This window comes from Anthonomus grandis, chromosome 4, assembly GCF_022605725.1.
Source record: "Anthonomus grandis grandis chromosome 4, icAntGran1.3, whole genome shotgun sequence".
NCBI lineage: Eukaryota > Metazoa > Arthropoda > Insecta > Coleoptera > Curculionidae > Anthonomus > Anthonomus grandis.
In genome coordinates, this window is record NC_065549.1 from 26,114,277 (window position 1) to 26,135,344 (window position 21,068).

Consider the following 21,068-nt stretch of genomic DNA (forward strand, 5'->3'; position numbering starts at 1 on the left):
ATTGTTCTTAAGCTAAATGCTTCTCGCTTGTCGCACTAGATTACGCGGGCTGGTTCAGCATTTCATCGGGAAAGTATACACGTTGCAAAACCACAAAGGGTTATGTTGCCATATTTTGCTGTGGTGTAACCCGAGAAATACATCTTCAATTTAAGCGGCAGTAATATCATAACAATTAGCATCCGACTTATCAACGGAAGCTTTTTTGGCGGCATTTCGCCGTTATGTTGCAAGGAGAAGTCATTTATCTGATGTATACTCTGATCAATGCACCAACTTTAAAGGAGCCAAAACGGTTTTATTGGAATATACCAAGTACGTTGCCCACACACTTTTAATAAATTGGCACCTAAATCTTTCAGGGGCTCCACATTTTAAAGGTCTGTCTGAGACAGGCGTTAAATCTGTTAAAACGCACCTTCCTAGGGTAGTTAGAGAACAAATTCTGACCTATGAAGATCCCCTTCTTCACTCAAGTTGAAGCATTATTAATTTACGCCTATTGACTGCCATTTAATCGGATCTGAATGACCTCAATCCAATAACTTCAGGGAATTTTCTCACTATGGAACCACTAAACACGCTCCCGGACGCGTATTTACATACTATACTACAGCACAGAGCACCATAGAACTCGACGGCTCTGCACCGCAGTATAATATGTAGTTGAAAAATGGGCTTATTTATCACTACATACTAGACTACGCTACAGAGCATTAGAAAGAAACATGTTTTTATGTGATTTGTTTGGTGCTGTAAAATTGGTAGTAACAGAGTAAATAAATGTGTAATTATTTATGTTATTATTATTATTGTTTTTGTTTCATTTTTGTTTATGATTTTAATATACAAGATGAGGCATGATAAAATTTTAATGAATACAATGCTACTTTAAAATTTAAAAACAATGTTGTGAAGGTGTGTTGTAATTTGGGTTTTAGAATTTTGATAGTGCTTTGTTTCTAAGTTAGGTTTTTTGTTATTATATATATGAATACAAAGTATGTATCTAAATAAGTACATATGTATAAATTGTTAGATTTTAATAAAGTGCCACCTATTTAGTTTAAATTTGAAATTTAAAGGGCCTACTGAATAAAAATAAAGCAATTACTTTTGCTTAAAATATGAAAGCAAAATCTTAAGATTTTGCGGATTAGAAATAGTAGAATTAGAAGCATATTTTTGTGTGTTAATGAGACAGAATGTATAGGAATATACAGATAATTTTTTTTTTAATTTTACTCATCTAATATTATCATCTAATATTATTGGTAGACAATATTAGACCTAATATTGTGTACCATAGATTGGACATGTTCCCTATCTATAGACAACATAACCAAACTTAAGGAGTTTCTACGAACACCACTGTTACTCAGTAAGAAAAGGCTGTAAGAAATCATTCAATATTTTATTAGATCTATTTTATACAAAAAAAAAGATGATACCTCGTATTCATTCAACAAAAAGATTAAATTCAATAGTAGCTATCTTAAAGGAAAAAATTGAAATATTTAGTGATATATTGCGTTTTGACAATTGTAGGGCACAAGTTTATTTAGTGACCCTGGAGCCTTAACGTCTGCAAAGACATATTATTTATTGTCTTTAAAATTAAATTAAAACTGCTTGTTTTTACCAAAATAATATAAAGCTAGATTATAATAAATTCTTGTTGTACTTACTAAATGTATGTATAAATATATTTTTCTAGAATTAAAGTCCTTATAGAAGTCTTCAAAAAGTATTTTAGTTTGAATATAGAACAATAGTGGACGTAGCGATACAATTAAGACTAAGAAAATCTAAGGAATAATAATAACAGCAAACCACTTGTTAACAGATGATATTTATATTTAATAGTCGATTTATTTCCCATACAGTAAGCTAAGTTTACACCGCGAATACCAATTTAGTCTTCCGACTAAATACTGTGTTAATTTTATTAAATCCTTAGGCTTTTACTCCAATAAAGTCAAGACTATTATTTTAATCCCTTGTTTGGTCCTAGATATCAGCTTCAACTTTAGTCCTTGAATAATGTCCATATACATTATATCTATATGTTTTAAAAAAATACAAGGTACATCTTCTAATTCTAAACAGTTTGCAAACTTTTCTGAAATTGCAAAAAAAATTAAAGCAAACTTCAGAAGAATACTTATACGTACGTAATCAAGCTTAACAACTGAAGGAGTTTTTAATTCATATGAATTGCAGAATTATATAAATCAAGTTATGCAATATTACTATTTTGTGGTTTAATATGTGGCTACTTTGAACATATTTTCCAATATAAGGGCATTTTTCGCTATTTCAGAAAAATTTATCCCACTGTATCACCATTCAAGCAGATTAATGATAAAAAATATAAACCTGTACATTCTGAAGCGAAACCTATATTTTAAAATTAAACCAAATTTAGGAATGGACTAAAGAAATTATGTTTTACGCGCACGTATTTAAAAGTTGTATTTACGTACCTTTAAGAGCCTACAAGCCACTATTAAAATTTTTAAAATACAACACACCTTTACAACATTAGGTATTTGTTTTCAAATTTTCCGTCTTTATCTTGTATATCGAAAGCGCAAGCAAAAAAAAAACAAAATTTAATAATAATAACAACATAAATAATTACACAATAATTAAATGTGTTACTATAATTTTACAGCACCAAACAAATCACATAAAACATTTTTCGTTCTAATGCTCTGTACCGTAGTATAGTATGTAGTGATAAATAAGCGCACTTCTCAACTACATATAAATACATACATACTCTGCAGTGCAGAGCCGCCGAGTTCTATGGTGCGCTGTGCTGTAGTATAGTATGTAAATACGCCTCCCGGACACAGAGCTAGTGTAAAAAATGCACGCAGATTTTTGGAAGAGGCAGTGTGAATATTTGAATTCATTACAACAACGCTCAAAGTGGCAGAGTCCAGTACAACTATACGTTATATACTAATTAAAAATGATAATAACTATAATACTAATTAAAAATGAACAGTCTCCGCCCTTACAGTCGTTACAAGGACAAGTTATCCTAGTCCATCCCGGGCAGGATAGCATTGTAAGAGTGGTTTCTTTGAAAACCAAATCAGTAGTGCGTAGACCTATGGTTAAGGTATGCCCTCTCCCTATTGAGGATTAACGAATCCTGTGAATGGAAAATTCATATATCATGGGTCCGTTGAAATTTAGTCTACTATATATTATTATATTATTATACTTTTTGATATTTACTTGACTTTATTTTCGGTCCAAAAAAACGTCTTTTATGTCGTTTTTGGGGGGCGGGAATATTAAATCCACAAAGAAATTTAATTATTTAATTTTTTTTTTAATTTCATTTTATAGCACAATGCTCATTGGAAGTCCATATCGTTTAATAAAATTTTATTTTACTTAAATATTTCATTCTATACCGCATATAAAAATACCCAAATCTACCTATATAATTGGTCATCGGGCACCATGCCCAGCGAACATGTGTGGAGATGTGAAATAGCACGACCTTCGTGTCCACACCATACCATTCTAAGACAGACCATTGCTGAAACTTAAAATCGTTGGTACCAGTGAGCATTAGCAAAACCTTTTCCTATTAACTTTTATGTTCCGTTTTTTTTTCGGGGTGTGAAATTGCATAGACGACAATTGGTGTTGGGAAAAGCAGGGAGGTACCTCCATAAAGGAAGACGAACCAGAACAAGGTAGGCCTTATATATATATATATATATATATATATATATATATATATATATATATATATATAGTTAAAGTTTGCGATACAAGGTGATGCAAAACTTTTAATCTCAAGTTCTCATCTTCACGAAATGCATAAAAATGCTCTTTCAGCATAAATAAACTTAATAACTATTAGTGCTACAATTACTGCATTCGAAAAAAATTGGAGAAACGCGAATTCAAATTCTCTTACACATAGATAATAGAATAATTAAAAACATACCTTTTAATCGAGCCGCTTGATGGAAGTAAGCACTACATATGCATTTTCTAACAACATCCCAATCGGTTCCACAAGATTTGATCTCTAACTTCTGCTGCACAACAATATCTTTGAGCTGCTGTCTAACTTCCCTTACTTTTCTCATTGCTTTAATGTGGATAAAATGTTCATTGCACCAGTGCGAGGAATATCCATTTTGTTTCCACTGGTTATATACGTTTAGAAAGGTTAGATGGTCGCTTTCTGGTACCTGAGTAGAAAAGTTTTAACATATTATTATGAAAATGTAAATAGGCAAATTATTCTCCTAATTTTTGTACTACTTTATTCGTATTTTGTTGTTAACAGTTGATTAGTAGGGTTTGTTTAGGTTTCTACTTACGTTTAGCTTAATATTTGCATTTATAGTGTCTAGTTTTTAAGTAGTTCATCTTGTTTGAGGGCCTTATTTTGGCCCCAATTTAGGTTATATTATTATTATTTATTATATTATACATTTTCTAGAATTCGTATATTTGCTTGCTTTGAATGTCAGTATTCTCTTAAAATTATTGATCTCTTTTGGCAAAAACATTGAAGAAAATCCTAAACATTTCTAAATTGTTCCATGGGTCTTTAAACGAGACGTATTTCGTGACATTTTATTCAGTTTTAATTGTTTAGTCAGTTTTTACATTGAAAACAATTAAACGACAGTCAATGCGAATTAGGTTAGAGTTTTTGACGTTGCCAATAAAAGTGTGTTCCTGAATTTCGTTATATTCTTAATGTTAATTAATAAAACTAGTGATTTTCGGTATATTACAGATAATGATTAATAATAATTAATCATCATCCCGAATCACCAATTATTACAGGAAGAGAATGTACTTTCAAAAAAACGCAAATAATAATGGAGTATATTTTGTCACATTTCTGTGATGTTGATGATGTTCTTCTGTGCAAATTTTAGAAGACAAGTTCCAACCAGATTCTCTGTTCCATGCTCTAAAAAAAGTTACATTAAAGTCGGAGAGCACAGATGTCTGTCAAGTTTCCAATTCGTATCAATTTGAACATTAGAAAAACAATCTCAATCTCAAAATAATCTCCTTTAACAAATTTCTATTAAAAATAATATAGAAAAGGCCGTGACGAGTAAATGGTATGATCATATTTAATTTATGCTTAATATGAGATATTAACCAAAATTTGGTGTAATATATAAGACGAATTCGTAATTAGTTATTATGTTGGGTATTACGTCACTATCTAAGTAGATATCAATTTAGAAAAAAAACTATCTCGTAATTGAGACATATTATATCAATAAATGAGCAAAACGCAATAGTGCATAAAGTACCACTATTCTATTGTACAGTAAAGTAAATGTATGATCTTATGATTAGTAAAAAGATTCAGCAAAATTACTAATAAGAATTACTTATCGTCGCTGTAAGGAGTGAAACTGAAATATTTTGGTATTCTTAGAAAATGATGGCAAATTTAAGTGCCACATATCTAGCTAAATTTACTGACATAAATATTATGTTTATAAGTTTTTTGCACACTATAAATTAAAATAATTAATATAAAAATGGTTAAATGCAAAACATATATGGCATTTTAAAAATCTATAAAATATTTTTTTTTACCCTTCCAGAATTCAGACCATTTAGTAGTATGATAATAATTAAGTAAATATCCCGACGCTAAATGCGTATGTGTTGTGATGATGCAACGAAATTTTAATTTGCCTTATTTTGATAATTGTAATTATACAGAATATATGCTAGTGTCCTGATGTAGCAATTTCTTAGTATATATACTAACCATAAGCCAATTAAATAATATTTCCAATTTTATGAGCAGATTTTTTCTGTAACTAAAATGGAAAACTGCAAGTTTTAAGATCTTTTGGTCCTTGAAGATGCATTTTATCCAGCATTTAACTTGCATTTTATTGTGCCACATGTGCCGAGGCAGTTAATAAGAAAATGGATACCTAAAACTATGCCAATGATAACTTCTTTAATCTTTATCAATTAGTTTCTAAATGCGACTAGTATGCGGTAACTGGTTTTCTCCTTATTTAAAGCATAGAATTAAAGAGAGAAAAAACTTCATCGTCAAATAACTTATAAGGAAAGCTCTGACTGTATTAAATATCGGTTTCTTAGAGCTGAAATTAAGAGTCAAACAAAATTTGAATACAACTTTTATATAAGACTTTAACAGAAAAAGGCTACTTTCAATCAAGATTTAGGAGTGCAGGAATACCAGTGGCAATGACATTAAATAATACAAATTTTGATAAACCCATTAAGATTGCAAATGTCTTTGCCTAACATTTTAAATCTGTGTATGGCATGCCTGACTGCTGTGATTTTCACATAAATAACAAAAACTAGGGTACTTTTGTTTTAAGGAGATTGGTGCTGGTGTGTCATTAATGCCATTAAAAAACTTAAACATGGAAACATTTTAAATCTGTGTATGGCATGCCTGACTGCTGTGATTTTCACATAAATAACAAAAACTAGGGTACTTTTGTTTTTAAGGAGATTGGTGCTGGTGATGTCATTAATGCCATTAAAAAACTTAAACATGGAAAACCTACTACTCCATCACATACAAGGTTTTGCCGAATTTTTAGTGAAACCCCTAGCTTATCTACTTAATCAGTCAATTGAACAGCAACTGTTTCCAGATATTTAAAGGTTATCAACTATTTCGTCAATTTATAAAAAAGATAAAATAAACTATATATTAAATTATAGGCCTATTAACCTCTTAAGGCTCCGCTACCTATCCTTTCCAGTAGCTACTGCGGGGCAGCAGCGGTGAGAGGCGCGGAAGAAAATATTTTACGGCGGACAGTATAGCAGAGACATTCTTAAATAGGCAAACGTTATATTCCAGGACTGGTTTATTATAAAATTACGGTTTTGGCTTTCTGATAGCGCGGCGACAGTGTATGAGATAAGTACGAATACAAAAAAATCGACATGCTCACTATTCACGCTAATTAGTTATTGGTCTAAATTGTTTTAAAGATATGCTAAATATGGATGATTATTATAGAAAAAGAACAAGAACACGACTTGAATGAAAACACTAGGTTAAATGCAAAAAGGAAACGTCCAACATAGAGAATATAGCTTACGCTATAGTATACGATATTTTTTTTATTTGACAATGCCATTGATAAGCGATCGATACATGGATCCAATCATAGCTTGATTTTTTAGTAACGCCCTTACGCGCGTTTATATACAGGGTAATTAATGACCGATACGTTAGATGTAAATAAACATGGAATTTTTCTGAAAATTAGGTTTTTATCGTGGTTTAATACGCTTTATCATCTGAAATATTTTTGGAATTGCGACGTTTCCTGAAAGTATACATGACTTTTTTGTATTTTATTCACCTTTTTTAAGTTTTTTTTTAACCATAGCCTTGTATCTGTAGCCATTTTCGAGAAAAAACAATTTGTGATTTTTGATTAATGAAAATTTAGGTTAAATAAATGTTCACGTATCATCTATCATCAAACTCTATATATAGTGCTAAATAATTAAAACTTTATAGCGGAAAAAGAAAATATAACACTTGACTCAAGCTGTGACGATCAATGTCAAAACCCTGATTTGTCACCGGTTGAGCTTAAAAGAGAAAGTGAAAAATTTTTAGAGAGACCTAAAAAAATAAAGAAGAAATTAAAATAATAGAAAAATATACCAGGCAACAACATCAACAACTAGGATTTGTGGTTCCTAGAACGCCGGAAGCCCCTTACTGCATCTAATTGTAAAGTAATTTGCACAAAATTTAGCACAAGTAGTAATGGAGATACCGAGCTTGTCAGCAACTACTCTATCCGAAAATATTAAATTTAAATAGCGTTAATCGGGGTAGGCAAAATAAGAAATGCGCAACTGATACATTAGAAAAAATTATCGGTAAGAACGTATCACCTTGTAGTCTGTATATTAATTAAAGCTTTCCATATTTGTCAGCAGATGCTTTATTAAGGAAAAGTGGGAATTAAATTTCCATTTAGTGTCAGAAACCTCAATCTTAAGGAAGAGAAGAAAACGAAAAAAATAGTCAAAACCACGAACGGTTTTACCAAGTACAAGTCAGTTATACGTAACTGGAAGAGCATATTGCTGTTTTGGGATTGGACGTCGTTCGGTGTAAAAAAGAAATAATTTAAAAAAATGTATTTTGCCACAAAATAAAAGATCAATTGACCGATTTTTTGTGAAGTACCTATTTACTCGCACCTGTGGATTTTGGAAAATCTAGAAGTATGGATATTAAAACGTCACATTAAAATCAATTTATAGTGTGAAGAATTTTTATTGGCATAAACTGTTTTGAGTTTTGAGTCTTTTTTAATCATAGTTCCTTATATCTAGCGGTTTTCCAGAAATAAAATAATTTTGCGTGTTTTTTGTTAAAAATCAAAGCATACATAACTAATATCTTTCATTTACTAAAATGGCGAAAAGTCCATTTTTTCAAATGGAATACCCTATTTTATTTTATATTCTAATGGACAGTTAAAATACCTTTAATATAATATATCATATTCCTATCCTAAGTAGTTGCATTTTAGAAATAGATCCTCATTTTCATGAAATTTGATAATTTTTTTAAACATTTTTATTTTGTAAATATCCTAGTTAACCATGAAAATGCCACAATGATTTAATAAATGACAGTGACATATTAAATTAAAATATTAACATTGTGTTTTATAATCAACTTAATTAAAAAGTCTAAAATGGAAGATATTAACTATTCAAATCAGATTTTGATGAGACTATTTATTTTCCCTTGATAATGTGATCAAATAATCTACCATCAAAATCGACGAACGTTTTTCAGGTTACAAAATAATTTTGTTTATTAAGACTCTAAATTAAAATCTGAATTAAATACAACAAAGCCAGTTACCAATGAAGAACATATATTATTATGTTCTTCATATAATATTATTAATGTATTGGCATATTTTACTGCATATCCGCAAGCTTAAATTAGATGTGCTAAGAATGATTTAGGTTTATTTTATTATTCAATTAAAAAAATATTAGCCAATCCTAAAATGCATTCATGCAAATTTACGAAAGTACAGGCTTTGAAAAGAGTAGAAAAGTGAAAACATTTTGATCCATATTGATGAAGATGCTGACTTTTTAAGAAAAATAATTTGGAAAAAGTAACATTTTTCAGGGAGGGAATTTTCGATAGAAAAAATAATTATTTTTAGATTGATTTAAATCAAACAAAAAAAATTAAGAATCTATATTCTAACTAAATACCATATCGAATAATATACCAAATTTAAAAAAAATTGGAATCAAATACATACTAGTAAAATGCTTCATAATCATAAAAATAATTATTTCTGTTTAAGAAATTATTTATATTTAAATTGAAATTATTTGACCTCGTCATTATTATATTGTTTAAAAATGCATCATTTGAATACAATATAATAAACCTGAAAACCTGAAACTGAAAATAACGCTAAAACGTAACGTTAAAAATAAAGTAGTTAAATAATCCGTAGATGACGCCATGTCGCGGCGATCCATGAAAGAATAAAAATGCATAAAAATGCACTTGGAAGGGTTTAGGATATATCGTTTTTTTTGCGATTTTTTTTCCAAATATTTTTTGTACCAATTTTGTTTGGTTTGCATTGAATTTGGGTGAATTGTGAATTGAAAGTGAATTGAGTAACTATTTTTAATAATATTTCTATTTATAAAATAATGTTTTTAAACAATTTGTACACACTCTGTAGATCGTCCTCGACAGAGGCATTTCTCATCAATTCGACGGAATGTCTTTATTCTTTTTTTTATTATTTAAAAATATTAACTTCACTTCATCTTAAAACGCGGGCGCGTATAGTTTATCCTTTGAATAACTAAAATTTAATTTGATCAGTGTCAACCTCCTTTTCTTCCCTTTAAAACTCCACCTTCCTTTCACCTAATACAAGAAGTGCAGCAGAAAGTCGTGAGGCTAAAGAGTGTTCATCCAGAGTAAGCACCTTTTATTCCAATCAACCATTAAAAAAATATAGTCCACTTTTCCCTCCTGACATACGTATCGAAGCGATTTATTGGCCTTCGAGCCACATTTGTTCTTTTTTTCTCTTTTTTCATGTATGTACATTTTTTAAAAAATCTCTGATACAAAAATTTAATTTGGATACTTTAAAAATTACTTATTCGTTCCAGCATAATTTGTTATATTTTTAAAATTGATATTACAATAGAAAGAACATAAATACACACAAATTTAGTGTCTTTTGAAATTATTAAAATTAAAAAAAATACAATTTTATATAACATGGAATAGTTTCTTAGGTCGGCGGCAAAATCATCACCTTTTTGTAAAAGAATTTTGTTATGGTACTATCATCACTGCTGTTTCTATCTCCGTATCTTCGCAGGTATTTGGATCATCACACATATCGAATGTGTTTTTTGTAGTTTATCTATTTTCGCGTTCAGTGAAAATATTTCTGCTGCTTGGTTTTAAATATTATTTAGTTTGTCAATTCGAAGTTGTACAGAGTGGTCAAAGTTCAACACAATTTAAATATAGTAATTCAATTTGTTTCATAGTAGTCTTACCTTTCGTCAATTATTATAAATTTATTTTCAATTACGAGTTTTCGTGAGAATTGGTTGATTTAGTAAAAATCAATTATTGTCAATTAATACTAAAAAAGATAGTTTTTTTTTACAACTTAATACAAATAAAATAAAAGTTTTCTGAATTTATCGGATGATAAAAAATCAATTAAAATCAATTAATTTTTTCTAATACATTTACTCATCGAATAAATTGCTATTTTTTTTATCACGTTGATTGATTTATTCTGCTGATAAGTCGTTACTGGTCAATATGTCCGATAAATTGAAAAAATTATCTTCAAGAAATAATATATACAGTCTGCTTTGCAAATTCGTTATCAGCAGATTGAATTTATTATTGATAATTTCTTTTAAGAATCATAATGCTATTATTGCTCTATTAGATGATGATGATGTCTTATTTTTGGAGCAAGATAAAATAAGGGCTGAATTCATTATTGGTTCGTTAAGGAAACATATTTAAAATTTAATAATTCTAATAATGACACACAGTCAAATAATGGTAATTCATCTCAAAACAGTAAATTTTCTCGTCAATCTGTATCTTTGCCACCCTTATCAGTCCCAACCCATTGGGATATTAATGGAAAATATCCCAATTTCCTACTTAGATAAAGATTTATTTGAAGCAATAGTGCATAATAATAATTCATTATCAAATGTTGCAAAATTTAAATATCTATTAGGTTCTTTAACGGGACAACCCTTAACTTTAATTCAAAATTTATCCTTTACTGAAAGTTATTACAAAAATTGCTTATGATAGTTTATATAAGAGATATTATCGCCGTAGGATCATTGCGGCCAATCATTGGGCTGCTATTGAAAGTACCCAAAAACTCTCCTCTGATAATACACAAGAGTTGCGTAACCCTTTAGATATCTTTCCGGATAATTTAAAAGCTTTGCGTAATTTTGCGACTACCCGTTGATTCCTGGGACTTGTGAGACAAATGATGCTTAAAAGGGCATACATATATGTGGCTACTAAATTTTAAATATAAGTTACAGATTCGAATCAAATACCTTCTTTTCAACAGCTGATTGCATATTTAGATAAACACTGTTTTGCTCTAGAAAATATAGAAACTACTAGGAAGAAAAAGACAATGATCCAAAAGCCTGTTACCTCAAATGCACAATATAAATCAAATTTTTCTAAACCCTCTACACAAGCCTTTTTCACTAGAGGTAACCCAGTTAATAGCACAAATTTCCAAAGTAGACAGGACATTAAGTTGAGTTGTAAAATATGTCAAAAAGGTAGTCATTCTATTTTTAAATATCAAGATTTTTTTATCAAAATCACCCAATGAACGTTACACTATTGCAAAAGCGAACCATCTTTGCATAAACTGTCTTAGTAATTCTCAATCTGTCAAAAACTGTACTTTTGCCTTTTCTTGTTACAAATGCGGTCTTAAGCACATCACATCACACTTTGATTCATTTCATCAATATTTCTAGTTCATCTAATAAACCTTCCAATATTCGCGATATTCAGGGCGCAAATGTACAGCAGGATCAAGTTGAGTCACATTTGCACCACCCCTAGTAACACAATTGTTGGTCTAACTGTAAACTGTAACCAATGTTTGCAATCTTCAGACAGTTTGAATTCTTCTAACATTTTCTTAGCCACCGCTCTAGTAGCGTTTCTTTACAGTAGAGGTAATTATCAACCCGTCCGAGTTTTGGTAGACTCAGGGTCACAGTAAACTTTTATTACTAAGGTTTGCGTTAAAATTCTTGGATTAATTCCTTACAAATTGTCACATAGCGTTCGTGGGATAGGTCAGGTTCCCGTATTCAATAGCCTACAAGGAGTTTCATCCAAAATTCAACCATTAGACTTAGCTTGTTTTCGTCAGATTATAAAGGCTATTGTCATTCCAAAAATTTGTGGAGATCTACCATACTCGAATATTGCGGCTACCTCTTGGTCGCATTTTAAAAATTGCCAACTGGCTGATCCATTTTTCTATAAGTCACGTCCTGTTGATGCCTTACTTGGCGCAGATGTAGAGAATAATAGGAGGTCCAGATGATCCAGTAGCTTTGAATAGTGTTTTTGGATATTTACTAATGGGAAATACACGCTCTTCTCCCTCTCAATCTATTTCTGCAAGTTTATTATGTACGAACTCTCTTGAAGATACACTTCAAAGATTCTGGAGTTGTGACGAGGTTCCCAAACTTACTTCAATGTCTACCGATGATAAATTGGTAGCAAAAATTTATTTGGAAACAACTTATTGAAATAAGGTAGGAACATTTGTTCTTTCCAGGTAGCCGCGAGCTTGCTAAACCATTTTTTATCTTTAGAGCGTAAATTACAAAAAGATCCAAATCTTTATCAACAATATTCTGCATTTATGAATGAATATTTGGAGTTAGGGCACATGAAAATGGTTTCTAGTAAAACCATCCCACAAAATGTGTATTATATTCTTCATCATTGTATCATTAAACCTTCCAGTGTTACTACTAAATTACGTGTTGTATTTAATGCCTCTGCTAAAGTTCCGTCTCAATTATCTTTAAATGACCACTTGCTTTCTGGGCCTAAACTTCAAGCTGATATTATTAAATTGCTCTTGCTTTTTAGGTGTGACCGTTTTGTTTTTAGTGCTCATATTCAGATGTTTAGATGTTTAGAAAGATTCTTGGAAATCCTAATGATATCGATTATTAGCGGATCTTAAGGCGGTTTCAACCAGGTGGTCCTATTGAGGATATGGTTTTATGTACTTTTACATATGGTCTTACCTCTAGTCCTTATTTAGCTACTAAAATCTCGGTTACACTGGCCGAACATGAAAAATCAAATTACCCTAAAGCAGCTGAATTGATCATGTCTCATTCATATGTTGACGATATCCATGGAATGGGTTCTACCATTGAGGAAACACTCAAATTGCAAGAGGATGTGATAAATCTTTAAAAAAAGTGGTTTCGCACTTCGTAAATGGAGTACAAATGATCCTACATTATTAAGTCACTTTTCGGCTTTATATCTATGTAATCAAAACTTATCATTTGACATAGATTTAAACAATTCTCATAAGGTGTTAGGGTTAGAATGGAATCCTTCCTTCGATGTTTATCGGTTCTCCATTAGCTCAATGGACACTTTGTGTACCAGAAGTAATATCCTAACTTATTTAGCTAGGATATTCGATCCTCTTGGATTTCTAGCTCCAGTGACATTTTTTCTTAAACATTTAATTCAAAAAATGTGGTCTTTGAAAAAACTGAGATGCTCATCCACCTGCGGATAAATTACGAATCTGGTAAAAAATTTCAACTGAAATTTCCATTTTGTCTAATTGTAAAATTAGCCGCAGATTGATTCCGGAAAAATTATAAATCTTGTGAATCATGGTTTCGCAGATGCTTCTGAAAAAGGATATTGTGCAGTTGTATACTTTCATTTTGATTGTGTCAATGCGTTAAAAGTTAAATTGGTCATTGCCAAGGCTAATGTTGCTGCTCTCAAAATAATTTATACTTAGAAAGTTCTACATGTTGGTTCCAAAGCTCTTAATCGCTCTCAAAGATACTTGGTCAGAGATTGCCATTTCACAATCTGAGGATCTCCCTGAGGAACGTTCTATTTCTTTTATTAAAACCATAGTTGAACCCATATGGGGTTGACGCTCTGATTTCTAAATATTCCAATTTTGAAAAACTGAGAAGAATATTTGCGTATGTTTTGCGATTTTCAAATAATTGTAAGACTAAAACTCATATTCAAGGTCCTTTAACCAGCCTTGAACTACATCAAGCTCTTTTTCGTCTAGTAAAACACATACAGTCTACCTATTTTGTTGAAGAAATAATTTGTATTGTAAAAAAATAAACTTACTTCTAAACCTTTTCGTAAACTAAGTCCTTTTCTTAATGAACATAACGTTCTTAGGCTTGGTAGTAGATTGTGTCATTCGAAATTATCATATCAACAAAAAGTCCCACATACTACTCCCGAGTAGTTGTCATTTTACTGAGCTTTTGATCCAGTAAATCCATTTGAAATATTTTCATGCTAGAATTCAATCTGTTTAATATATCATTTTCCTATGCTTTCTTATTCGCCCTTTGCAGATTCTATGCGCGACGTGGTAGGCTTGAAGCCATTTATAGCGATTGTTGGACTAACTTTACTGAGGGTTACAAATACCTCACGAAATTAATGGAAAATGCGGCGAAGCCTAAAATTATTCAATGGCATTTCAACCCGCCTTCGGCGCCCCATTTTAATAATCTATCTTTTCATTGAATTTGGGTGTATTTATTTATAATTGAATAACTATTTTTAATAGGTGTGCGGTGTAATATGGTGCGACGTCTACTATTATAATAATATTTGAATTTACATTTAAGTGCGCTAATATTTAATTGAAAAATTCATATATTTCTTACAACAATTACAACAATTCTCATATAGTTTTAGACATTTATATCTGAAATATAAAAAAAAATTAACACGGAACGGTGTCCAAACAAAACGATACAAAACGAACTCTATAATGCGTCTGTAAGGCTACATCTTGAATATACCCCAAACATCTCATCATCTGTGGCATCAGAAACATTTTTTAAGATTTTTGTATGTAAAAAAAAATAATTTCCCTACACGGTGTCATATAGTGAAAATATTTGAGGTCCAAATGATATTATGCATTGCATTAGAATACAGAATCAGCGGTTATGTTCATATACAGGGTGTTTCTTAACTACGGTACGAAACTATACAGGGTGAATCGTTAGGTCGTTTTATGAAAAAAAGTTCCTATGAACGTATGTCGGGAGTTGCTTTGTTTCTGAGATACAGGGCGATGAAGGTTCAAAAAAATAACGGTATTTTAAAAATACTACAACTATCCTTAAACCGATTTGGTTGAAATTTGGTGCAGTCAGTTGAAGTTATTTGAACTCATTCTAAAAATTATCCATGGACGACAACATGAAATAAAAACCAATTAATTCGATAAACAATTTCGACCTTAAAGTACATGAGCAAAATGTCCACCCTCCAATGCCCGACTTTTTGGTCTCTTGTGTCTTGTTTACTATGATAATAAACATTCAACTTCTACGATTTTTATTATCAGATTTTTGAAATACAACAAAATAACAAATACATTGCTTCTTATGACAAATAATTGGCAAGTTCATTCAAGTACCTCCTTTGTACTTACCTGCTTTGGAGACCAGCTGACAGTGATAGAATTGCTATAAGTAAAATTCAGCTGTCAATTAGCAGTGATCCATTACTCCATCATGAATAATTTTACTAACCATGAAATGACCGACATGCACTTTATTTATGGATTAGCAAATGGAAATGCGGAAGAAGCACGAAGAATTTACCAGGACAGATATCCTAACAGAGTAATTCCATGTGCAAAAACATTTAGAAAACTACATGCAAGATTATGTGAAACCGGGAGTTTTAATAAAAATATGGGTGGTGGAAGACCAGAAACTATAACAACGCCTGAACTGGAAGAAGCTATACTTGATGCAATAGAAGAAGATCCTTCTAATAGTATCAGGAAGATTGCACTGCAGCTTGAAGTCAGTTCAAAAACCGTTTGGAAAGTTCTAAAAAGAAACCTCCTGCATCCATATCACATACAGCGTGTATAAGCTCTACTGCCTCGGGATTTTCATCCAAGATTAATGTTTTGCAGTTGGTTGATTCATACGATGGCACACAATAATAATTTCCTACCAAATATTTTATTTACGGACGAGGCAAATTTTTCAAGAGATGCTATTATGAACTTCCACAATGATCATTTTTGGGCCGACCAAAATCCTCACGTTATTAGAGAAACTCATTTTCAGCAACAATTTTCGCTGAACGTTTGGATAGGAATTATTGGTGACTACCTAATTGGCCCATTTTTTTTACCGGCAAGATTAATAGGTGAATACTACACGGATTTCTTTCAACACCATTTACCCGCTTTATTAAAAGTGGGTATTAAAAGTACCCCTACAAGTAAGAGTCAACATGTGGTTTATGCACGACGGGGCTCCAGCTCATTTCAGTGTTCTTGCTCGTCAGCATCTCGACGTCATCTACCCTAATTGTTGGATTGGACGTGCAGGACCTCAAAATTGGCCGGCTCGCAGTCCTGATATGAATCCCCTGGATTACTATTTATGGGGCCATCTGAAAGCTCTTGTTTATAAAACTCCTGTTCTAGATGTGAATGACTTGAGGAATCGGATAATTGTCAATTGCAATATCATAAGGGATACTCCAGGTATTTTTGAGCGTGTCAGACACTAAATGACAAATCATTTGCAGTCGTGTATTTTATCAGAAGGTGGGCATTTTGCTCATTTACTTTAAGGTCAAAATTGTTTAAAGAATTAATTGATTTTTATTTCATGTTGTCGTCCATGGATAATTTTTAGAATGAGTTAAAGATACTTTACATTTTTTTTTCGAAAACAAAGCCAGATATGAAGATAATATAAGATACGAAAAAGTTGTATTTTTAGTTGCTTGAATACAAAAATAAATAAAAAGCTGCAAAACAATTATTGGCCTTGTTTTTTTCTCAACAATAAGCATGTGGTGCCCACTGACACGCCACTGGACCTAATAATTTCAATTTAGTTACAGCTAAATAAGCGTCTTATAACTTCAAATAACTGCACCAAATTTAAACCAAACGGTTTAAGGATAGTTATAGTATTTTTAAAATACTGTTATTTTTTTGAACCTTCATCGCCCTGTATCTCAGAAACAAAGCAACTCCCGACATACGTTTATAGGAACTTTTTTTCATAAAACGACCTAACGATTCACCCTGTATAGTTTCGTACCGTAGTTAGGAAACACCCTGTATTTCATCGTAAATAATACTAAATACAGGAGCTGTGAATTTAATGTGGAGTAAATTTTCTTTTTAAAGTACTAAAAAATAGATTAAGAATAAATTAACTAATAAAGATCTATTTCATTTAAATAACTGTAGTACTACGTCTTCAATAAATAATATGTTACGGATTTGTAAACATGTTTCAAATGTCTTGCAGGACATATTAAAATACAAGAAATAAAAAAAATTGCTTGCGTATCAGGACATGGTTTAGGATGCAATGAAACATAGTCTATTTTTTATATTATGGTGTATTTTATTTAAAGTCCTATTTTAGGTTTACATTAGTATTTCTTGGTTTTGAATTTTTTTGTTTAATCTTTCCTTGCTTTATAGTTTACATATAATTACTTTTACTTTGTTTATAGTGTTGGTGAAGTATTTCTAAATAAATAAATAGAATTATGCCATTATTTCAAATTGCAAAGAGTTATTTCTTTAGTTTCGTTTGTGGTCAAATAGTAATTTGTCCACAAACTTTCGTTCTTGAGACATATGACTAATATTATAAAAATAGGTTAAAGAATTCTTAAAATAATTGACAGAACTACACATTCTAACCACATACAAATACCAAATATCTAAAATAGTTATAGATTTATATATTGTATATTTTATAGAATAAGTCTTGCATATGCCTGTGTTATCTCTCCTCTATACTAAAACTGTATTAACCACATTGAGGGGATCCAGAAAAGCATCCTGCGAGTGTGCTTCAAAAAATAATATAATTTTTAATGATGTTCGTATTGATTATGGGTTAATGTTGGTTCCAATAAATCCGCTCTTGAACAAAAAGGAATCCACTGTCATGCGCTATTTGGTTTATATAATAATTATGGATTTTTACGTTATTCGCTTGTATATTACTAACGCCGTCCAATTACAGAAATACAAAAATATTTTAACGAATATAATCTAAATTTACACTGACCCGCAAAATTAACTGGACAACGAAAACTTGGTTCAAATTCAATCTTTAATAACATTGATTTTGATAATTTTCTACCGAGTTTTAGGCCGTTTTATTGTCATCTTTTTTTATTTCGAAACTAAAAAAAATTCCAACTGATTTGTTGTTATATAGGGGTTAATAAAAAGTTGAATTTTAGTCTCAGCTTTTAAACACCCTGTGAAAAAAATTCACAACCGAATAATTATTCTTTTTGCTGCATTTTCAAGCAACATCATAAATTAACAACAACTTAATAGCTTGTTTTTTTATTCATTCCGATATCTGTAATCTTAAAGAAAAAGCACTGGCTTAAAGGAAACAATGTAATAATGCTTGATTAGCAACAAAATTAATAAAAAATATAACGGCTGTATTGAGATTTAATAATTTTTTCTAAAATCGGGTATTCCCCCCACGAGGTTCTGAATAACAACTTTCATTCTTTCGGGCATAAATTCAATACAAAAAGCAATCGTATTTTTGGGTATTTGTTACCACTCGTTTGTCAATGCTTCTTCTAACGCAGTCAAATTTCTGCCGAACTCGCCCTAGTTCTGCCTAACTCTTCTTCCTAGTATATTCCACAAGTGCTCAATAGGGTTGAGGCCTGGACTTCTTTAAAGCCACTCCAATACATAAATGTCAACGTCTATTAAATACTGCCTTGTACTAAGTGCGGTCGAGCATTATCGTGCATCAAGATAAAATATTCTATAAATGGCTTATAAGGCACCACATGTTCATCTAAGCACTCCCTCAGGTATCTATCCGCGTTAATACCCCCTTGAAGTGTAACAAGGTCTATACGGGCTTCCAATGTAATACCACCCCACACCATCACCCCTCCGCCACCAAATTGCCTTCTAGGAGATATACAACATTGAGAGTATCTTTTTCAGGGCCTTCTCTATACTCTTTGACTTACAAAAGAGTCAAAGTGTGGTGAACGTCTCGAGAAAAGGAGACTCGCCTGTAAAAAGAATATTTCACCATTTGTACATTTCCCAATCTGCAAAAGTTCGAGCAAACTCCTCCGGCTGCGCCTTCGGTGACCCGCATCTAATAATCTAATAGAGGACCTGTAGCAGGTACACGAGATGTTAAATTCTGATCCACTAACTTTCTTCGTACGGTGAATCAGGTGAAACCATGGTACCGTGAACATCGGTCTTGCTGGAGCAGAGGCTGTTCGCTCTCGAAGAACTTGAAAACAAAGAAATCGGTCCAAACTGCGTTTGTGGCCCTTCGTCTTCCCTGTCCAGGTCTACTTGAATAAGAACCAGTTTGTCAAAACCTTTGTAACGAATACCGTACTGCATGGATGGCCAAACCTTTCTGTAATATACTTAATCGGGCGACCATCTTCTCGTAAAGCAACAGCTTGTGCCACTTCTTCTGTGCTCGTTTTTAAACGTATCGCTTACGCAACAGCTCCGAAACACACTTTCAAAAATAACGCAAAAAACACTTTCAAAAAACTCAAAAATGTGCAGCAAAATTAAATCTATAATTCGTAATTGACAACAATCTTTCTGACATGTCACGGTGCCATGGAAACTTCTACATATTTCTTTTGCCATAACAGCCAACTTTTTAAAGCAATATTTTTTAAAACAAATTCTTGCTACTGAAGCATTATTGCATTGTTTCCTTTAAGCCAGTGCTTTTTCTTTAAGAATACAGATATCGGAATGAATCAAAAAACAAGTTGTTAAAGAAAAGATTGGGTTGGACGCCCGTCAAAATACGACGCGAGTCCATTGTAATTAAGAAGAGAAAAGAAAAGACGCAGCAAAAAGAATCATTATTCGGTTGTGAACTTTTTCCACAGGGTGTTTAAAAGTTTAGAGTAAAATTCAACTTTTAATTAACCCCTGTATAACAATCAGTTGGAAATTTCTGTAGCTTCGATATAAAAAAATTATGATAATAAAACGGCCTAAAACTCGGCAAAAAATTATCAAAATCGAAGCTTTGATCGAAGGATTGAATTTGAACCAATTAATTGATTAGTGTCTTTCTTAACATATTAGGTCTATGTATAAATTTCATCATTATTTCTGAAGTTGTAGATAACGTTTTCTCTAAAAAGAAACCACATTCCAATGAATATTATGTTCCTTGGATGAAAAATGGCAGATTTTTTTCCGAAGAACATTAAAAAAAAATGTATACAGGAAAAAATAATAACTAAGAGAACTCTATATGGGTAATGCTATACCAAATTTAAAAATGATCTCCTGAGGTTTACCCCAAGTTTATTCTACCCCTATTTCATTTTTATACTGCAGACTTTTATTATGTTATGACAAAAATAATAGTCCGGCAAGACTAACCGGTTTACAGGGACTATTTCTAGGGAGTTGAGTTTGTTCAACAGTCTTGATTTAAAAGTTTTAAACAACAAGAACAACTCCCTAGATATGATAGGTTCCAGAAACCCTGTTAAATTTAAATGATAAAAAAAAGGACCTATCAGGCCGGCTTCGTGGGTTCTCTGTATAGTCAGTTGTCTCAGTCACACTCACTCACTCAGTAGTAAAACACCTTACTTTAAGTTAAAT

General features: G+C 31.5%; 1 protein-coding gene across 4 annotated transcripts in view; it reads right to left on the reverse strand.

Annotated features, from left to right (window-relative positions):
- The window catches only part of LOC126735327 (pre-mRNA-splicing factor ATP-dependent RNA helicase PRP16), a 229,036-nt gene that overhangs the window by 24,310 nt on the left and 183,658 nt on the right, over positions 1-21,068 (reverse strand). For all 4 annotated transcript variants that reach the window (XR_007660373.1, XR_007660372.1, XM_050439283.1 and 1 more), the window contains one exon: positions 3,980-4,229. Coding sequence is in view for 2 of the 4 variants with exons in the window: in XM_050439283.1 (XP_050295240.1) it covers positions 3,980-4,229 (250 nt within the window). In the remaining 2 variants the exon portion in view is untranslated. The remainder of the gene's footprint in view (positions 1-3,979; positions 4,230-21,068) is intronic.